Here is a 22,298-nt window from a genome sequence, read left to right on the forward strand (position 1 = left end):
ATGGAAAGTCAAAGTGGGTCACTATAATATATCCTGCTATTTTTTAATTTATTGTTCCCTTAATTAAAAGGATAAAAAAAAGTAAATAATAAAATGGAGATTGAGATAAAAGAGGGCATAACAGCAAATCAGTGCAGATCAAAACATAACCATTTAAGCAAAATAGTGTTTCACCACAAGACTATCCCGACGTAAAAGTAGTTACCATATTGTCTCTTTCCTTGAAATCTTTGAGTATAACTTCGTATATTGTAGCATCAAATATATCAAAACAATGTAAAACCATTTAAGAGAATGACAGCATTACAGGGTATTTAGAATCAACTAACAGAAAATGAACAATGGTTTCTGTATAATCTCCTTGTCTATAAAAGGTTTTGCTTATACTATCATATATAATAAAATCCAATAAGATACCACCTGTTTAGACCAATGGAGACAGAAGAACAAAAGCTTGATGAGACTTCAAAACAAGATGATACTAAATCAGTATTACCTCTTAAGACGCCATTTTCTCCAATATAGCTGTTCCTATCATCCAATCTTCTCTGCCTCATTTCTGTTGACCTCTTTTTCTGTCATTAGTTGTCAGTTTGTCTTCTTCATTTTGTTTTCTGCTCCATTCATTGTGGCCTCTCTGCTGCTACTTCTGGATTTTTTGTATTTTTCTTTTTTAGAATATCTTGCAGTATTCTCTGTAGAGTTGAATTGGTAGTTGCATATTCCCCTAGTTCCTCTTTATCCTGGAAGCACCTTGTTTTTCCATCAATTTCCAGGGATAGTTGTGCAGGATATATCAATCTTGGCTGGAGATTATTATCTTTCAAAGCTTGAATTATTTCCCCCCACGCTATTCGTGATTTGATGGTTTGTGCCGAGAAGTCTGCTGTAATTCTGATGGGTGTTCCCTTGTAAGTGATCTCTTTCTTGTCTCTGATGGCTTTTAGTATTCTGTTCTTGTATTGGATTTCTGGAATTTTAATTATTATATGCCTGGGTGTTGCTCTGTTTGGGTTGTAGGTGGCTGGGGTCCTATATGCTTCATATAACTGAGTATCTTTACCTTTTGCTAAATTAGGAAAATTCTCCTGGATTATTTCTGTGAGTAGCTTTTGTAGTTCATTTGTTTGTGTCCCTGCTTCTTCTTTTATGTTCTTAATTCTTAAGTTATAGACCCTCTTATCATCTTCTAGTCTTTGTATTATTGCTGTTTGTTTCTTTGTTATTTTTAAGAAGTTTTTCATTTCATGTTCCCATATTACAACTCTGCCCTCCAGTTCAGATAATCTGTCCTTAGTTTCTTTCAAGCTGTTATGCCAGTTTTTGATAGACTTTTTAGTTTCCTGATAGTCTCTTTGAACTTGCTTCAAGTATTCTATGCTTTCTCTATTTTCTCCATTAAACAATTCTCCCCTCTTTTTCTGTTCTTCCATTCCACCATCTTTTTTTTCTTGGGTGGTGCTTAGCATTTCTCTAACTATTCTGCTTATGTCTAGCTTCAGGTCATTAATAACTTCATTCCTGAACTTGTCTATGAGGCTCTCGAGATAGCGCTTTATGTCTATTGGTGCTGTGTCTGCTGTTGTCTCTTTCTCAGGATTCGGGGCCAAGGACCCTTTCTTGTTGCTGCCTCTTCCCATATTCTTTGTGCCTTATATATGTAAGCATATATAGGAGGCCCAGCTTCCTTCCCTGTTGGCCACAGTATGTTTGAATTGCACAGGCTAGGTGTTCCTGCCCACTGCAGCGCACCAGGAAGTTGCAGACCCAGCAGCCTATGCCGGCCCGCCACTCCAGGTCAATCTACCTTCAGGTGCTGGGACCTGGGTTGTGCTAGCCTACTGGATCTCAGTCAGCAGCGTCACGTGGGCTAGGCACTTCTCACCAATCCTGCTTGAGAGGGGGGTACATGACTGAAGTCACTGCAGCGCCCTGTTCCCACAAGTCTGCCCGGTCACAGAATGTCCTCTGTTGGAGTCTCCTGGACCGTGGCAGAGTCCCAGTTTTCCCTCACTCACCAGAGGTGGGTACACAGCTCCCAGCCCGTCCCGCTCTCAAATCCATTCACTGATTCCCGTTCTCAGAGCTTCTGCGCTTCTCTCTCCCTGTGGAGCCGATGCAAATCGCGGCTTCCAATGGCGCGGGCTCCAGCTTCCACGCTGAGGCTTTATCTGTTCCTGTTATAGCACCAGGATTGCATTCCCAGTTGGTTTCTCTCAGCCCAGTTCATTCTTGGGTCACCAGGGCATATCTCCTCCTGCTTATGATTCCTTACTCAGCACCATTCCTGAATTCTAAGCTGGGTCTTTCAGAGAGCCTCCAGAGCTGCTGCTATCTGTCCACCATGTTCTCCCGGAAGTCCCACAATTCTTTTACATAAAAAATATTGAAGACTATTTCCCACTTTAGTTGTACATATATCCCATAAGTTATGAATTGTTACACCTTCGTATACATTTCTAGATATTTTATAATTTTTGCTTTATTTTAAAAAGAAGGAAAATAGAAACCGAACAGTTTCAAATCATGCTAATAGGAAAATAACTATAATTATTACATACTGCTTTGTTCATAGTAGTTACTCAGAGTAATTTTGTATTTTTTATCTATAAGTAGTTTACAAAAGAATTTTGATATAAAAGTCATAGCATATTTTATTTTCTGATTCTTTAGTTTTAGTTTTATTGCATGATGACCAAAATTATGATATGTACTATTTTTAACATGTCAAAATTATTGAAGCTTACACTGCAATAAAATATTTATTAAACTTATATAGCTACTGCTTGATTTTTTGGTAAGATGTTTTTGTAATATCTTGCGCACAGAGCTAAATACACACACATGCATAATGACATATATGTATAAACATATTAGATTTTTATATACAGGAGGTACTTCTCCCTTCTATGCAGTTTCACCTTTCATAGCTATAATTATCCACACTAAACCACAGCCCGGATATGTTAAGTGGAAAATTTTAGGCACAAACAATTCATAAGTTAGTTTGTGTGCAGTTATGAACAATATGATGAAATCTCTTACTATCCTACCTGAAACTCAAGTTACTTCTTTGTCCAACGTATCTACACTACACATACCACCTTCCCTGATTCAGTTAGTGGCTCTCTAGAGGATCAGAGGGTTACAGTAACATAAAGTTTGTGTGCAAATAACCCTTATTTTACTTGACAATGACTCTAACATACAAGAATAGTAATTCTGATAATTGCATCATACAATTTTGTTACAACTGTGTTATTTTATTATTGCTACTATTAATCTTTTATAAGCCTAATTTACAAATTAAGCTCATAGGGATGCATAAATAGGAAGAAAACATAATATATATAGGAGTAAGTACAATAAAATTTCAAGCATTTATTTGGGGTCTCAGGAGATATCCCACTGGATAAGAAGGTGCTATTGTACAAAGAAAATACATTTATAATATATACGGCAAACAAGAAGCTGAGCGAGAAGAAAGAAGGCAGACAGAGAAATTTCCAGGCTATGTCCACAGTGAACTGCTTTCCCTAACCAAGCCCTATCTCCAACAGCACATCAGCTAGGAACCCACTGGTGGTTTGTTGTGAGTACAGCACCTCCATGATCTTGTGATCTTCCTTGCATGAGCCCCACCTTTTGGGAAACATTCAAATCCATACCATGATACTTGAACTTTTTCCATGTGGTAACACTTGAATTGAACCACTAAATGGATTAATGGATCTTGAAAGATAAGCACGCCTTCTTTTTTATGAAATTATGGGTTCCCTAATTTTATTTTTTTGTAAATTTCCCTATTAGCCCTCAGTAAGCCTCTCTGTCCACAGGGTTAGATGAGTCGTATCTTGTGTACTCTCAGAAACTTTGTGCTACATATGGTTTTCCTTTACTACCAAAGCAAGGGACATTGTTCCAAACCATAAGAAACTGAGAACTTCAGTTACCAGTAGTCCTTTTGGTAAGCACAACTATCACAGCTTAGAACATTTGACAACATGAATCACTCATTCTCTCTCCTCTGTGGGGTATAATTAGTGAGAGCAAACACAAAGAGCCAAAAGAGGATAAGACACCTTTCCATATTTATCGACAGCAAGGCTGATCAGGATAGACGTCAGGACTCTCCTTTTCCTTAGAACCTGGACCCTAATTTAACCCAATAGGTGACAGGAGGAAAAGTAGCACAGATCTGGCTTATCTTTGCAGAGAACTCATCTTATGTGGCTCTTGGCACTTAGAATACAGATCTCTTCCAGTTTCCCTGAGAGTGGGAGGTCGATTTACTTTCTCTCTAATCCTCTAATGATCATCTGTAATCCACATACACACACACACACACACACACCCTAAGCCATGCTGAACTCTACATTCACTTTTAAAAAGTTTTCTAAATGTGAACAGTACCTCCAGAAGATCTCCAGGAGAAACAGAGGTAATATTTCATGTAATTCTGCAAATTTGTGGAAGTTCTTGCTTCTTCCTTTCAGCCTAGATCCCCAGAACCTAAGAAACTGTTCTCATTAAACAACAACTACTTCCAGTTTCTATCTCAAGGCCCAGAAATTTTGGAATAGCAGATTTGGGTGTTGATTTATCTTTACAACAGGTCATACAAGCTTCCTTCTCTGAGTGAACACATATGTCTGTGACAGGTAATACATGGTCCTCCAGCCCGACCAGACTCTCTAAGAGTTAAGAAGTCACATTACATATAGCAGCAAGGAATCTACATCGGATCTTTTAAGGTTGATCACATACCTGAAGAAAAAGTGGTCCTGGACCCCCATATCGCCACCTGAACCTTAGCTTGGGAAGAAACATTCTTCTTTGAATAAACCCATTATAGTACAGAAAAAATATTAATAGATATGGAGCCTCAAATTAATCTCTTGGATCTAATATGGGGTCCATAAGCAAAGGGCAATTAATGAATAATGAGTTGTACCCAATCAAGTAATTTAAATGATACTTGTGTCATTGTCACAGAAAATACAGTCAACTTATTCTGATTTTTTAAAACTGAAAAGAGGAACTGGTTTGAGGAAAAAAGGTTACAACTGCTCCTCTTACAGATGAAACTTTCCTTCAGTATGATTCTTACTAGGAAGTAATGACCAATAGTCAGACCCATTAGAACAGAACCCTTTTCAGTGTTTTGCCTATCGCAAGTTTAACATCTTTATTCCTAAAACTGTAAATCAAAGGGTTAAGCATGGGAACCACATTGGTATAAAATACTGAGGTGAACTGTCCTTGTTCCGCTGATTCAGGAGAAGTTGTTAAGTAGGTGAATGCCCCTGATCCAAAAAACAGAGTCACAGCAGTGAGGTGGGAGCCACATGTGCCGAAGGCTTTAGATCTGCCCTCAGCAGAAGGAATCCGAAGTATGTTGGAAAGAATCAAAGCATAGGAGATGAAGATACTTACAATGGATGCTGTGATAACCACTCCAACAACAATGAAAAAAACAAGCTCATTGACATAGGTGCTGGAGCAGGAGAGCTGCAGCAGGGGGAGGACCTCACAGAGGTAATGGTGGATGGCCCTGGAGTCACAGAAGGTGAGTCTCAGCATGCTCACAGTGTGGGCCATGGCCCCAGAAAAGCCTGTCACATAGGAACCAAGCATCAGCATAGAACAGACCTGAGGGGACATGCTCACTGAGTAAAGCAGAGGGCTATAGATGGCCACATACCGGTCATAGGCCATTGATACCAAGACGCAGCACTCTGATTGAACAAAGAAGCAGAAGAAGAACATTTGAGTCATGCATCCCACATAAGAGATGATATTCTCTGACAAAAACCCATTCAGCATCTTGGGGGTAAACACACAGGAATAGCAAAGGTCTATAATGGACAAGTTGAAGAGGAAAAAGTACATGGGAGTGTGGAGGCTGGCACTGAGCCCAATGATGGTGCTCAAGCCCAAGTTTCCCAGCATGGTGAGCACATAGATCCCCAGGAACAGGAAGAAGAGGGGGAGCCGCAGTGCTGGCTGGGCTGATAATCCCAAGAGGATAAACTCTGTCACTGAGGAGCTGTTTCTCGGTGTCATTCTCTTCTGGCAAGTTGTCTAGGGGAAAGAAAGAAAAACACAGAAGTAGAGACAGGAATAGACAGGAACAAAGAAAGCGGGTCTGGAGAGTAAGTCAGTGAGTGAATGCCCTCATCTGTTAGTTTGGGCAGCCTGGCTTTTGCCCACTCGAGAGCTGAGGGCTCAGCCTACCTCAGTCGGCTGCAGAAGGACTCACAGAGAGTCACAAGTTCTTACATCTGCTATCGTGTCCTTCCACACTCCACCTTCCTCTCCCAGCCACATACGGGGTTCCCTCATTTGGAGGAAGCTAAAAGTTAAAGAGTGTCCCGCTGGCTCTGCGCACTCCACCTTCCTCCTCTGAGCCTCTTTGGTTCAGTTCACCTCAGAGTCAGTGAAGTCAGGGAAGGGATCCATACTTCCATGGACCCTGGAATGTGGGTTTAGAGGAAAAGCATCAGGAAAAATGGAATTCTAACCTTCAGTTTCTCTCTCCCTGGTTCTTGTCTTCTCAGAGTGGAAGAGCACAGAATAACAGGCTTATCTGTTGATCTTTCTGGTGGTCTTGGTGGTGAGAATCAAAACTGTGATAGACCCAGCCTCCAAGGTGCTAGAGGAACAGACAAAGTTTTCTGCTTGTGGCTTTTCCCAAATGGTTTCACTCTCATTAGGAGGAAAAAAACTAGCAACCCTCTTGATTTGGAACCCTAGTCAATCTCTCCCAGAGAATTTAAACCAGCTTGACAATTTCAACGACCTGATTAGATCATTTCCCCTGGGAATTTTTGCCTCTCAAGAGAAGACATTACACTGTGGTTGTCTATAGCCTACAAAAATGTTTATGTTATGTTGCATCTTGGGAACGGGCATTGTACTCAAACTTGTCCTTCACTCTACGGATTTCACATCATGTAATGCTGTGATTGAGGGCTCATTTTCCCCCTTTCATTCACTATTGGTTCCTAAAGTTGACATTAAAGAAGACTTATTTTCTACCATGTCCAAATTTTTATGGGAAACTTGAGAGGAGAAGAACAAGAGCAAGATTGGATGAAGGATGTAGGTACTCAGACAGTACCCACACCAAATGCTTTGAGGACCATGAGCTGCTCAGAACAGAGACACCACAGTTGCAAACACCACCCACTCTGGACACTGCTAAAAGGCCACAGACAGGTCTTGACTACGTGTAAGAAGATAACACCATCAGGCTGCTCATGCAGGGAAGCATGGGGTGGCTCTGCAGACACATGAGGTTTAGGAATATTTGGAAATGCACCAGAGGATTTCCTCCTGTCCTTCTTCAGATGGCAGCACTGTTCTTCCTATCACTACATCATATCGCAGGAAAATCTCAGGAACATGTGAGCATCTGCATTTGTAAGCTTCTTCTAAGGTGACCTGAGTCATCCCAGTTTGCCTGGGACAGTCCTGTATGACACCCATTACCCCTGTATAATTATTAACAGCATTCATTTTCACTCTCAAGAGTACCTGGATCACAATTATAAATTTTATGGCAGCCCTTCTAAAAAGGGCATCTGAAGTTGTTCAAGTCCTCTGGGCCCCGTGGTCTCCTAGACTCACTAATATCCACCTTCCTTCTGTTAGTGTCTTTGACTTATTTTACCGCAGAATCATATAATAACTGAACATACTCCTCCTGAACAGCTACTATGGTCTCTTTATTAGACCTCGCCTTCAAAAATAGAACTGACACTCCAAGCTGCTTCTATTTTAAACATAGCCACAAACCTTAAAGTAAAGAAATACAAACTCTAACTACTTGCTTAAAAGAGGCAAAAAAAGGAAAAATAAAGAGATATTAAATGGGTACCAGGAATAAAATTAGTATAGTGTCTGATTGTACATTGGTTCACTAACCTTGTTGGCACTATTTAACAAACTGCGAAATATTATATATATTTTGAACCAGTATTTTATTGCTGGGTGTATAGAGTCTCAGTAAAAATGAGTGCATAGATTGATAAGGAACAATAGCATATTAATAAGATAAAGTTCCCTTTAGCCATGAAAGTTTATTCCCCTGATGATATCAGCTATGATGGAGTGAAAAAAACCAAGCAGAAGAGTGCACATCTTATAATCTATGTATATAAAATTTAAAAGCGGGAAATTTCACCTGTGGTGTTAGAGGTCAGCAATTCCTCTCTGCTGGGCAGCCAAAGGCTAGGGATTGACAGGAACATGAAGGGTGCGTTGAGGTTCTAGTTCCGCTTCTGATAGGGCAATGTTCCCATTCCATTTCCCAGAGCTACCTAGGTAGGCAAAGGTTCATCAAGCTATGTGTCTTTATATTACAATTAAATAAAAACTCTATCTAAAGCCTAAGTGGAAAACAAAAAAAAATTCTACCAAACTAGTTTAAGACTAAAATTACTAAACATCTTTGAGCTATAGTTCCCACATTTAGAAAGTGACCTGACGACAACTCAGTACTACAGAACATGCAAGAAAAACAACTGTTTTCATGTCCTATCCCTTTTGTGTCTCTTAAACTAAAAACTTGTATTTTTCTTATATAAAGGAGGAAAGAGAATTAATGCACACTAAGCAACTACAGAATCCCTGGCATCATGCTGGCTGTTTTCCAATAGTACATTCTGTTTATGACAAGCATAGAATGTGTGTGCTTCAGGCAGATTGTAATTTACAATGATGGCCACACAGCACACACTCACTCACTAACACAGGGTGTGTATCGCACATGCACATGCTGTAGAAGGACTGACAAACTTCCAAGCAAGGGAAGGAGTCTTCCTTTCCTACTTCTGACTCTAGAGTGCGTCTTGGAGCTTCTCCAACCAATAGACTGTGCGAAGTGATGCTATGGACATCAAAGTTGGGGTCATAAAGGGTACAGCTTTCATCTGGCACTCTCTCTTGTCTGATTTCCTCCCTCCTCTCCCTACTTTCTTATCCTCTCTTTCTCTCATCTCTTTCTTTCTCTACATATATTTCTCTTTTGTCATCAGTAGCTTTCAGGATAATGAAGTTTGGAACGCTCTGGCCTTGTTTTACAGTGTAGAACAAGTCAGCAAGTGTACTATCATTGCCTTGGTGCTGCAGGACAGCAGAAACCTTGGGCCTTTGTGACAGTGAGTACGTATCAGAGAAAAGTGGTGCCCAGAGATTCACCAGTGCAAGTCTGGATTACTTGGTGCCATGCTCCTTCCCTACAAGGTCTTTTTGTTCAGTTCTGTTCTTGAGAGATACTTTTGAGGTTTAATTTTATGAAGAAAATAGGCATTTTTAGTACATAATTTCTTATCCATCTCATTTTCTTATTTTGAATGACAGTTTGGCAAATGTGTACCAAAGGCCCGCAACATTAGAGAAAGCAATATCTCCTTTTATGAGTGTCAAAATCAATTTATCCATCAAACAATACTTATTGAAGCCATGTTCTTCCAGTAATATTCTTCACTTTATATTCAGAAAGATTTCTCCAAATAAAATAATTCTGGCTCAAATATAAAATTTGCCCATTGTTTCATGTGTGGGTTGGCCAAAATTTGTGACAGCCAAAGATAAAAGACAAAAAAGTGTGACTCTAGAGAGCAAGCACTATATGACAAGTTTAACTTTAGAGAGGCAGCGGATTCTTGGGGACTCATGAATTTAGGTTTTATCAGTTACCTACTCTGGACATGTGAAATAAAGCCTAGAACTCAAGCAGCCTGGCAGGTTGTAATCATGAACTCATAGTAAGTTCAAGGAAGGAAAACACCCTTCTGAGGAAAGGAGCCTGGAAAACTTTCTAAATAGGCCTTCATTCCAGAAAAACAAATAAAGGGCGAGGGAGAACAAAATATTCTAAGAATTTCTAACCACTTTTATCTGTGAGACATAAGACCCATATTACATATATAATAACAAAATGTATTGTATGGATAAATCAATTTAAATCTAGATTTCAAAGAATATTCCTATATAAATATGTAAAGATCACGAGATAATCCATTATACATGTAAATCACCATGAAGGACAAAGCACAAACCACTTACCTGACCCTGCTTACAAAAATCAATAAACTTGTCAGGGAGAGAGTACAAAATAAATACACTTTACATTTATTCTTAAAGCAATATACTTTATATTTGTTCATAAAAGAAATAAAACAGAAAATACAAAGTATAATGGCACTAAAACTGGTGGCAGTATCACAATCTTAATCACAGGGAAATTTTGGAAATTAAACTAGGATTAATGAAATTAAGAATTCTATGAATGTGTTAAACAGCCCATTAGATAAGAGAGACAGCAAGTAAACTGAGGAGTAGATCTGAAGCAACCTTTCAAACAACACCAATGGAGAATGGAGAAAGCTATGAATTAAAAATGTATCATAAGATTTGTACAAATATGAAAGTCCAGTGGATAAATGAGCCTTCCGTATTTGTGGGTTCCACATCAACCAATTCAATGAACTAGGGTCAAAAATATTTGAAAAAATAATTGCATCTGTATGAAGGTGTATAAACATTTTTTGTTCTCTTCTTTCTCTAATCTATTCTATGGAACAACTCTTCATAGAACACTGACAATGTAGATATGTAATCTAGAGATAATCTAATGACATGGGAGGAAATGAATAGATAATAGATAACCACTATGTCATTTTGTGTCAGAGATTTGGGCTTTGATTGATTTTGTTATCTGTTCTAGATCAGATCGTCAAAGAATTCCAAGAGACAACTACATACACAGAGCACTTAACACATTAAGTCCATTGCTGGGCCTGAAATATATGACAATAATCAAAATAAGCTTAGTTCCTTTGATTCAAACATAATTGAATAAACCTGGAATAAATGTATTTGTACATTTATTATTTATTATTATGGGATAAACTGTTTAAGAGAGGACCCTACTGAGTCTCAAAGGTCCAAGAATGGCTTCCTAAAAAAGTGAAATGAAGCTGCAAAACAGAAAAACAAGTAGAGACAAAATCGTTTCTGCTCGTGACTGTCCAGCAGTAGAATCCTCCCTTATCTGAGAGATCTGCCCTCATGTGAGCTCTGTGCAGCGGCTCCCAGAGTATATCAGGCCTGAGTCCAACTGGCAGATGTTCTCAAGCAGAAATCGAAGTGACAGCAAGTAACAGAAACAGGAACCGTTTATGTTTCATCTTAGCAAGGACAAAGCAAAAATAAATCAAACCACCAAGGACCAAGGCTGGACACTAGTGGTGCCAACAGGAGCAACCAACCCAGCCTCACTGGACAGTTTGTGGTCTACCTTGGCTCTGATTCCAGCACTTGGCTTTCCCATCCTACATGTCTCCAAATACATGTTCTCCAACCCATTCTAAGGCTCGGTGATCTCCCAGAATTCTTGTCATTTATCTCCCTTTATTCAAAGTTTATTGGAATCCATTTCCTTTTTTTCTTTTGGAACCAGGGATGTAACTCATGACCTTGTGCTTGCCAGGCAGGCACTTACACCGCTGAGCTAAATCCCAAGCCTTGCAATCCGTTTCTCCTGTTCACTCTTACAACCTCGGGCTGGTACAAAAAGGACTCAGATTAAGAAAGCCAGGATAGGGAATGAAGAAAAGGAGACCATTCCAGGCTACAGGGACATTTGTCCATGTCCCTGGGATGAAGGCAGACCCATATCCACAATGGCCTTCACAAAAGAGTGCAATACACTTCATTTAAATTTATTCTATATTTTGAATGAATTTGTCTTCCTAGAAACGTACTATTTGGATGTGCTATGGGGATGAAATGAACAACCACCCCTGATTTCAAAGGTAGTTACTCTTCATATCTTTGTAGAAAAGTTTCCAAAAGTTTTAAACTATAAATTCTTTTTTTAAATAAAATTATATTCTAAGTCAAATGACTATAAGTTATATTCACTGCCTAAAAGGAAATTCAATGAATTATCTGATCAGTTTTTTTTTAAAAATCAATGTTATAAAAATAAAGATAACAATATCCAAGATAGATAATGACACAATCATCATTTTAAATAATTTAATAGTATATGCTTCAATTACTTAATACTGTAATAATGTTCTATTTTTGCATTGCTATGTATCCATTTTATTGATTTTGTGGTCAATACCATGGATGGCTCTCTCCACATCACTTTGAACAGATTTTTTTATAAAAACTTGAAAAATAACTTTATTTTAAAAAGCTAATTATAAGTTGCTATCAAAATATATCTCTGGCTTTATGTTATTTTATGCTAACTTTTTTATTTGGAAGCAGTCTCCAATTATTTCTTTGTTACTATGGAAATGTACAATCTGTTATATGATATGTTTTAGAAATGTATTGCTATTAGTCTTGAATAACAAGTAGGAGATTCATAGCAGAGAAAATCAGGAGGGAATTCTGAGTGCAGGAAATCATGGAGGAAAATGCAAAAGAACATAATGGAGAGGAAAACCTATGACATTTGGAAGACAGAAAATAACATGGAGAATAAGTCATTAGGACAGAGACTGTCTAAAATGCTGGGCCAAATCTCGCGTTCTTAGAAGGTATGACTTTTGGAAGCTGATAGGATCATAGAGGCACTGTACTCATTAGTAAATTCATTGATGAGATCATATCTGAATAACTGTTAGGAGGAAGTACCTGGTTAAAGTGGGTCACTGGAAGTGTGACCTGCAGGGGTGTATTCATGTCCTTGTCTCCTGCTCTCTCCCTGCTTCAGCAGAGATAAGCAGAGAACAACCTTTGGAGTTAAGTGATTTTCCTCCATTATGTTCATCCAACATGGAGCCAGCTGACACTGGAGTAAATATTCTGAAACCACAAGCCAAAGTAAGCCTGCTCTCTAACTGTAAGATGTTGGGCATTTTGTCCCAATAACAAGGAAGTAAATAATATAGAAAAGTGGTATTAGACAAAAGGGTAATTTCTGTGATTATATCTCATCACATGGTTCAGAAGCCTTTGGAAATGATTGGAAGGAGGCGCTTTGGAGACGGAGGCTGGAGACACCCTAGAATATTGTAAGCAGAGTTTGATGGTGGTTCTGATCAGAGGTCAGATAGGAATGAGGACCATAAAAGCCAAGTTCATGAAATTTCAGATGGGAATAAAGATTATATTGAAGAATGGACTGAACACCATGTGTGTTACATTTTGAGGGGAAAAAAACTGGTCTACATTTTACCAGTGTCCTAAAACTTTGCATTAAGCTGAATTTGAGGGGAGTGTACTAATGAACCTAGTGGAGAAAATTTCAAAGTGGCCCAATGTTCGGGCTGTGGGAAGGATATTGCTGGTTGTTTTTAACCAGATATACAGTGAGAAGCAGTAGCAAAACACAGAGCTGAGTGATTCAAAAAATTTGCAGCTTGGTTAGAAAGAAAGCACATGTAAAGTTGGGTCAAAGATTACTAAAAAGAGTCATTAAAAAATTATCTAAGTAATTTGCACTAATACACTAAGAAAGAAGCCTTGAGAGAGCCTCATAAATTGATCAGAACACAGCTACTAAATATTCAAGGTTCTCAGAGGCTGAACTTCCTTGAAAGATTTTACACTGAGAGCCCAGGGCACCCTTCTCACTCAAGTCTGCTAGGAAGATGTTTCCCTAAATTTGCCTAGCTGGGCACTCAGTGCCAAGCTGCAACAGACAAGGCCTTAAGGATGAAGCTCCCCAAGCCTTTGGAGCTCAATCTCACCACAATCTTCTCTGGCTACTGGACATGAAACTACAGAATTTAATGTTTTCCCTTTTGGATTTTGGTCATCCTTTGATCTGATTCCTTTCTCTGCTCCTATTTTTTCCTTTTGGAACAGGAAGATTTACCCTGTGCCATTATATGTTGGAAGTGTTTAAATCTTTTTGACTTTCACAAGGACTCACAGCTGAAAAATTGCCTTGAGTCTCAGGAGATACATTGTACTTTTGAGCAATGCTGGAATTATTAAGACTTTGGGAAAGGAATTGGTACATTTTCAGTTGTATGCATGATAGTTATATCAAATGAAGTGGGATAATGACATTACTGTTACATTGTTTGGAGATTCAATATGATTTAAGGAAGTGTGATTAGATTTCAAGTGACAAGGGATGGACTTATACTGGTAAATCTTGATTTTGAAGTTGATTGGATTGAGACTGAAGTAGGTGGTGCTTTAATTGTGAGGGCAGCTAAATAGAAAATGGGGGCTCATTGGATGAAGTGGCTCATGGGGACATGACATGGGGTTAGAGGAGACTGTATCTGTCTCTGGCCCTTTTCTCTCTTGCTCTTCCTTTCTAATTTTTGGATCAGTACTTTGTTTGAGCTGGGGATTTTTTTCCATTATACCCCTCTGCTATAGTATTCATGCCTTGGAGTCAGGCAATCCGGAACAAACCTCTGAAGCCAGGAGCCAAAATAAAGCATTTCTCTTTTAAATTGTATATGCAGACATCTTTTTCCAGTGATAGACAATAGATTAATACAATATTTCAATATTTAATCACATTGTAAGTTACATGTTTGCAGAATGACAATAAAATTTTAAAATAATACCTAATAGGATTACATCTTTGGATGTGTATATGTAATTTTTCCAAACTGGTGTAAGCTATTCTAATTAAAACATGTATGTAAATACAGAAAACTATTCTGAAAAAACATACACCAAATTGCCAAGAGCTAAACAAACTTTTGGTGGTGGGTTCATGAAGTCTAAAATAAAAAGCTTTGCTTATTTCACATGTTTCATGTCCCACATATTCTTACCACACATAAGCAATACTTTTGCAAATTTGAGAAAAATGATTTTTTAAAAAGTAAAAATAAAACACTGCATAATTTTAGTATTTTAAGGTCTCACTATAGATTTGCTCAACTTGCATTTAGCACCTTCTGTATCTTTCAGGCATTAAACTCCCTTCATATGTTAGATCACCTAACAAAAAGTGAGAATATAACCCTAAATAAACTTTTTTTAAATGTTACTGAATGATCCATTTAAGAAGAGTTCAGTGGATTTCACATGAGTTTATATTATTGACCTTATTATCTCAATAAGTTTAAAAAGGAGAAAATATCTTTATTGTCTTTCTTTTGACATTTGTTTTTGGAAAATTATTTCCAAAGGAAAGTAAATGCAGGAACTTATTCAGCTGAAGACAGTAAGAACTTGGACCTTGTATGAGGTGAATATGCATCACATGTGCTATTTCTTACACGCCCAGACTAAGCCTTCTGGAAGGAGCTAGTGCTAAGGGTGTGGGCTTAGAGTTATACAATCTAAATTAAATCTTTCACCCTCCCACTCATTATTTTGCAACCTTATGCACATTTCTTAACTTCTTAAAGACTCAGTTTACCCATCTATAAAACAGGGACAATTATCTCAAACACCTGTAGAAAGGATTTAATGAGACTGTACATGTAAACTTCATAGGGCACAGTAATGCCTCAATAATAATATTATTATTATTAAGATTTGCAGAAGACTGCATTAAATGTGAAACTCCTGCTCACGTATCCACCTTCGTTATCAAATCATATTAGCCTGCGAAGTAAAAAAGAAAAAAAGAACAAGATGGATCAGAGTAAAACACATTAATAAAGGAAGCATATGGGTTAAGGAGCCACATTTCCAAGGTCATTATTTTAAGCAATGGGTCAAGCATTCATTTCATTTTGTGTCTTTTCTATTTTTTATGGTTTATTAGTACATTGTAGGTATACATAGTGATATATTCATCATAGGGAAGTTGTACCTGTACATGATATAACTTGATTCCTTTTTTCCTCATTCCCTTACCTGCCCTTCAACCCTTCTTTCCTTGCATATTTACAAAAGCTTTGCTTAGCATTTATTCATTCTAAATGTCATCTGCAACCCTCTTCTGTGGGAAAATGTGAGGGTTTTCATGTTTCTTGCTTCCCTGGCCTATTTTTCCCTTTCATGGTATCCTATGAATCACTGATAGAAACCTGATGAAACTAACGTGAGGAGATAGCAAGTGGTGAGAGGCACCACAAATGACACTTGGCAGTCATCACCTTGCGTCTACACGCGATTGGCCCATTCATAGACAGATGTTATGTTCTTTGCAGAGTAGTATACTGAGAGGAGGAAATGTTTAAATAAATGTCATACAAACATGCATTTTCTCATTAAATACTTGAATGCAGAATCACAGTAAATACAGCTCATCCCACATAGCTCTCATATCTTAATTTTAAATACCATGTCAAAACAGAATCAGTGCTGGGCAGGGAAAGTACAGAATGAGCCTGAAATGTATCCGGCTGCCAGAAAGTGATGACATACTCAGAATCTGATAGAGACATATTTAAAGGACATAGAAACCAATATAAAAGTGACATTAATTATTCAAATTAGGGGCAGACTGAACATCAGAGAAAATGCTTACAATAAGGAATCATAACCCATTAGGTAAAATTAAGACACAAGCCAATAATGATATGACTGAATGAATGAGTGGGTGGGTGAATGATAAAGGTCCTTCCTGAAAGACATCCAACTCAAATAGATGGATAAAGTTAGAAAATTTTCATTTTTCAACTGAAAAAATTGAGAACAGCCGAGTAATAATTGATTTAGGTGAGAATCATTAGTAGATCCTAAAACTTGCATGTTACAGTTTGAAAAGAAGCAAGATATTTTGCACGCCGAAAATATCACCTCACAATTAGCTTTTGATTACAAAGGGAAAGTAGTGATTACCGCCCCCCAAGTCACCAAGAAACGTGCATAGTTACCTAAACAGTCTGTACAATCATAGGTCCAGTAGCAATACAACATATTGTGAGAGAAAAAAGGTAGGATTTGTTTTGAGGAAGCAATGCTGTGCCCAGAAAGTCAGCAAAAAGGTCAAATTATAGTCCTGGTGACATTTTTCTCAGTGTATTTATCTTTTTAAAAGCAAGTATTCAGGAAGTATTCTGAGAAAAAGAGAACCCAAAAATATTTCCATTGTATAACTTTTTCTTCATTGTGTTATGTCTTGGATGATGGTTAAAAGGGCAAGTGAAAGTGAACTCCCAATTGTTAATATTTAATAAAATGTCACTCGAGCCTCTGTGTTCAACTGAATAGCTATACAGAGTTCAACTATTTTATATAACGCTGTAACAGTTTTAGCAAAATGAGTGGAAAATTGAGGGGAGAGTACCTGTTTCAACCACTAGAGGGCATTGAGCTCACAGTTGAAGATTACGAGTAAATTAGAAGAATAGAATCAACCTATCTCGTTGATGGGAATACGGGGTTCAAAGATATGTCCACCGAGGTCCTGGAAGAGAAGAACGTGCAGCCAGAGGAATGAGAAAAGAAAAGCCCTTTACTAGGTCCGCTTTTAAAACAGAATCATCCCACCGTTGCAGGCAATAAATTCTTGTCAAACCTCCACCTTACAATGGCCAGGTACTGAGCTAGGGAGACAAGAAAGATTAAAATAGACAGTAGCGACTCTGCCTGCATAAAATTTACAGCGAGCTCGTGGTGGGGATTAATACAGAAAAACAAGCAATTCTTGTGACCCTTGCTTCATTGATTAAGAGTCAAGTATTATAAAAACACAAAGAAGGGGCATTGAAATCAAAGAGGGGAGAGGGAGGAAGATGTTCTACAAATCACATCACAATAGGAGCCCACAAAAGCAAAAGCTTCGGAGTATGGTGTGCCTCAGATTAAGTGCACTACCAAAAATAAGATCAGCCCTCCCCCCCCAAAAAGCCACTTCAGAAATATGGGATGTATACAAGGGGAAAAAAGCAAGAAAGAAAACAACTTTTTACTACTATAAATCATATCTTAGTTTTTATTTTTAATTAGTACCTGTTTGCAGCACATAAAGATTATATTGCTCTTAGGCACTGATATGTTACAAAAACATCTCAGTTCCTGTTTTCATCCTCTTGCCCCTCCTCCCTTCCCTTCCCTCTACCTCTCCCCCGCTCCCTCCCCAGGCTTCATTTCCATTTTTTACAAATTATAATTATTGCTTATTTAATACATTCAGCAAACCTTTGAGCTTTCCCCCATACTTAGGATATATTCCTCTCCAGAGAATTACCAAATTGCACAAGATTTTTAATGTTATTATAATTGTTAATTACACAGAATATATCGATATAGTAGAATTTTAAGGAGTCATAAAAATTGTCTAAAGCAAGAGACAGGAAAGTAGATTCTTCTGTGGCCAGCACTGAGTCCCCTTTCTTGGCAGCCTTCCTTCTCTCCCATTTTTAGAAACAAGATCTTTTATAGCATTTTTCTCCATTTATGCATCTAGTCACAGCCCTCAGTACCTCAGTCCTTTCATGCATGTTCATCATTAGACACATTCCAGATGATTTTGGCAAGACTTTGTAAAACAAGGAGAAGCTTGACTTCATGGAAACATGGGCACACACACACACACACACACACACGTAACAACTGTGAAAACATACCACTAGCGAACAGCAGGACTGTACAATGGAGAAGAGTCCAAGAAAACCAGAAAACTCACTTAGAAACATCCTGTCCCTGGTTAACTTTTGCAGTAATTTAAAGTATCATAAACATCATCATAGCCTTCAGACTGCTACAACAAAAATCATACTGGGTGGCTTATAAACAACAGAAAAGTACTGTATTTTATCATGGTTATGGATCTTGGGAAATCAAAAATCAAGGTATTAGTAGATATGGCATCCTATTTCTGAAAGCTCACTTTGTGGTTCACACACAGCACCTTCTCATTCGGCCTTTTTGTGGTAGAAAAGAAAAGGAACCTTTCTCAGGTGTCTCTGATCATCCCAATTGCATTCATGAGAGTTGTGCCCTGATGACTTAATCATATCCCAAAGGCTCCATCACCTTATACCATAACTGCCATATACGAGTGTTGAGAGAGCAGAATTATTCAGCATAAAACACGTACTATTTAGTCAATATAAAATAAGTGCATACTGTAAATAGAATACAGAAGTAACCCAGTAGAACATGAGCTTTTTTATATAAGCAGGCCTAGACCCAGAAAGATGAGCTAATTGTCCAAAAGCCACATGTAAGTTAGCAGAGGTGCTAACAGGAGAGAATCTAACAGGAATGCATCCCATTTTGGTGTGTGGCTGACATTTAATTCTCTTGATACTCCTAGACAAAATTTAAAGAAAAATGATACTCCAGAACACCAAGTAACTTGCTCAAAGTTATACAACTTGAGTAAAAGCTGGGATTCAACCTTGATTCAACCCTCCAGTTTCCTGGTCTCTGGTCTTATGTGACTCTGACCTTCTTACTGCCCAGGTCGTCTGGATTCTACACTGTTCATTTATCTATTCTCATTCTTTTGAATTCACTCTTGCTGACATGTACCATTCCAGAAAGTAAAACTATACATCCATCCAAACTTCATGCCTTCCAAATATAATGTTTTAAAGACAACCCTCTTACATAAGAGTATTTCACAGCATTTCATCATCTTTACTTCACAGTTTACTATCTACAATTTTCTTTTAAACCCAAGAGTACTTCCGTCTCTCTTTACATGGTATCAATTATCTCATATGAATTTGAGCTCAATCAACCTATCTCCCCTTCATTGGGTGTGTGTTACAGACGCATTAAAATAAAAAATAATGGGGGAACTATTTACACAGATTTAGACAAAATGATGGTTGAGAGAAACCGCAAAGGAGTGGCCAGGTTTGCTGAGCTAGTAGTAGCAGGACATTTTGGCATCTTACCACTAAGAAGTAAGTCAGTGAACAGTTACTACAACCTAGTAAGAAATGAGGCATTCAGTTACTGCTGCCATGGCCTGGCTAGCAGGAAGCCTGGGAAATAAATACATCATTTTTCTCCTGTTCTTTCATTTCCTCTGTTGAGAATGCCACTGCCCTGACCCAGAAATGAAGTCACTTCTTATTAAGGATTTTCTTCCAAAACCTAGACACAGAGTAGGCACCAAGAGATACAAAGATGATCTAAGAAGGACTTTAAAAATACCCCAGGTAGTCTTTGCTCCAGGCAGCTCCAGGAACATTCAGTGTGAATTTCCTCTGCATATAGGCTGCTATTTAGCAACAACCTGATTACTGACAAGCAACACATAATTCTATAGTTCCCAAAAGTTCTCCAGCTTCTAAACTGATCACCTCGAGCTGCAGCTCTCACTCTGCATTTAAAAGTCTAGTTTGAAAACAAGAAAATAAATGTGTGCAAAGTAACTTCCAAATTTTGTCCTTTGGAACCTTGACATTTTCAGTAAGTTCTTACAGCCAGAATCATTGCCAAATCCCTGAAAGTTCAAGTCCCTGAGCTCCACACCGCTGCTTCAGGTAATATGAGGCTTGGAGCCCTCTGGGCCCTGACACATTTCTCCTGTACTTTGCAGAATGCTTTGAAGAATTTCTCTGGTCACTTAGCCAAGACTATCTCAACAAATTCCTACCTCCTACCTTCTTGCAAAAATGTGCTATTTAAAATTAGTCCCTGAAAAGTTGCATAAAATTTCTACAGACAGACTAGATTTTAATATCCTAGTCCAACTCACATTGGAAATAAAACATTTTAGGGCCAGGGGGAAGAAGAATGAGCCATAATAGAAAGTGACCAATATTAGAAATAAAATCTGTGTTCTAGTCATTGCTCTACTGAGATGCTGACCTAAAGGAAGAGATATAGCCTGTGTCTGTCTGACAGATACAGATTTAAATGAAATTCAAGGTCCAATATATGTGACTATTCTGTAGCTTTATGAATCTTTTTCATGATTAGCGACATAAGTGCCAGTCTGGGAGGCACAATGTCCTGAGTTTGATCCCCGGTACCAAAAAAAAAAAAAAAAAAATAGAATCTTTTTCATGATTTACTATAGGGAGTGATTAAGTACAATGTGCAGCATGCAAAATAAAAAAAATCTTTTTAAGTTACAGAACCCTTAAAAATAAGGAAGATAAAGTCATTTGAAATGACTTAAAATTTATCCTAACATAACTCACAGACTTTGAACTATAAAGGTGAGTGAAAACGTGTCTTTCCCAAGCATCACCCCTTAGGAGCAAAAACATTTTTACTCAAGGTTTTTTTCAGGGCAACTTTGACATCTTTATTCCTCAGGCTGTAGATTAAGGGGTTAAGCATGGGCACCACCGTGGTATAGAACAAGGAAGAAACTTTCCCCTGACTCATAGGTAAAAGAGAAGGCGGTTTGAGGTACATGAAGGCCCCTGAACCAAAAAACAGAGAAACAGCAATTATGTGGGAGCTGCAGGTGCTGAAGGCTTTGGACTTGCCCTCAGCAGAGTGCATGCGGAGGATGCTGGAGAGGATTAGAGCATAAGAAATAAAAATGGTGACCGTGGGCACACCAATGTCGATGCCCACAACAATAAAGACCACCAGCTCATTCACATAGGTACTAGTGCAAGAGCGCTCCAGAAGGGGGAGGATGTCACACATGTAGTGGTTGACAAGTTTGTCCACACAGAAAATCAGTCTCAACATGCACGCTGTGTGGGTCATGGCCCCGGCAAAGCCCATCCCATAGACACCCAAGAGGAGGAGGGAACACACCTGGGGAGACATGGCGACTGTGTACAGCAGTGGGTTACAGATGGCAATGAAACGATCATACGCCATGGCAGACAGGAGAAAGGACTCAGAAATGACAAAGAACAGAAAGAAAAAGAGCTGAGTCATGCACCCGGGATAGGAGATGATGTTTTTCTTTGAGATAAAGCTCATCAGCATTTTGGGCGTGATAACAGTGGAATAGCAGAAATCTATGAGAGATAAGTTGAAAAGAAAGAAGTACATCGGGGTGTGCAGGTGAGAATTCAACCCGATCAATGTGGTCAAACCCAGGTTCCCCACCACAGTGATCACGTAGGAAATCAGAAACAGGAAGAAGAGAGGCATCTGGAGTCCAGGCTGGTCCGTTAAGCCTGCAAGGATGAACTCTGTCGTGGAGGAGGCGTTCTCAGGTACCATCCTCAATTAAACGCATTCTGCAGGGACAAAGAAAAGGTGCATTGAGAATGAGAGAGCGGGAGAGACAGACAGTGTCAGCCCTTGGTGCCTTCACAGTCACCACTCCCATTTTTGAGACCAGGACGCACTGAGGTTTTGAACCTCAGCAGAAGAGCCTTTCCTGACGCTTATTCACCTGGTCTCAGGTTCCCCAGTGCCTCTGAACCCTGGAAGATTCACTTGCCTCCATTTATAGGCAGGCAATACTGGAGAAAAGGACCTCAGAAAGCCATTAAAGAGACTAGATAATCTTTAATTTT

The 22,298-nt window shown here is 38.6% G+C and overlaps 2 protein-coding genes across 2 annotated transcripts; both read right to left on the minus strand.

Moving 5' to 3' along the window:
- Window positions 1-5,139: 5,139 nt before the first annotated feature.
- On the minus strand, window positions 5,140-6,069 carry LOC100724582 (olfactory receptor 8B4-like). Its single transcript, XM_003472576.5, has one exon. The coding sequence runs from the start codon at window positions 6,064-6,066 to the stop codon at window positions 5,140-5,142; it is 927 nt and encodes a 308-aa protein (XP_003472624.3). The 5' UTR covers window positions 6,067-6,069.
- A 14,985-nt stretch (window positions 6,070-21,054) lies between these two features.
- Window positions 21,055-21,999, minus strand: LOC100724307 (olfactory receptor 8B8). The gene has a single exon (XM_023566269.2). The coding sequence runs from the start codon at window positions 21,997-21,999 to the stop codon at window positions 21,055-21,057; it is 945 nt and encodes a 314-aa protein (XP_023422037.2).
- Between the last annotated feature and the right edge of the window lie 299 nt (window positions 22,000-22,298).

Source organism: Cavia porcellus, unplaced genomic scaffold, assembly GCF_034190915.1.
Source record: "Cavia porcellus strain 051 isolate PalLab524CR breed Dunkin Hartley unplaced genomic scaffold, mCavPor4.1 scaffold_9, whole genome shotgun sequence".
NCBI classification, from domain to species: Eukaryota; Metazoa; Chordata; class Mammalia; order Rodentia; family Caviidae; genus Cavia; species Cavia porcellus.

Bases quoted from the DNA above. Each gene is read 5' to 3' on its own strand.
- LOC100724582 (XM_003472576.5), bottom strand. From the start codon at position 6,066: ATGACACCGAGAAACAGCTCCTCAGTGACAGAGTTTATCCTCTTGGGA.
- LOC100724307 (XM_023566269.2), bottom strand. From the start codon at position 21,999: ATGGTACCTGAGAACGCCTCCTCCACGACAGAGTTCATCCTTGCAGGC.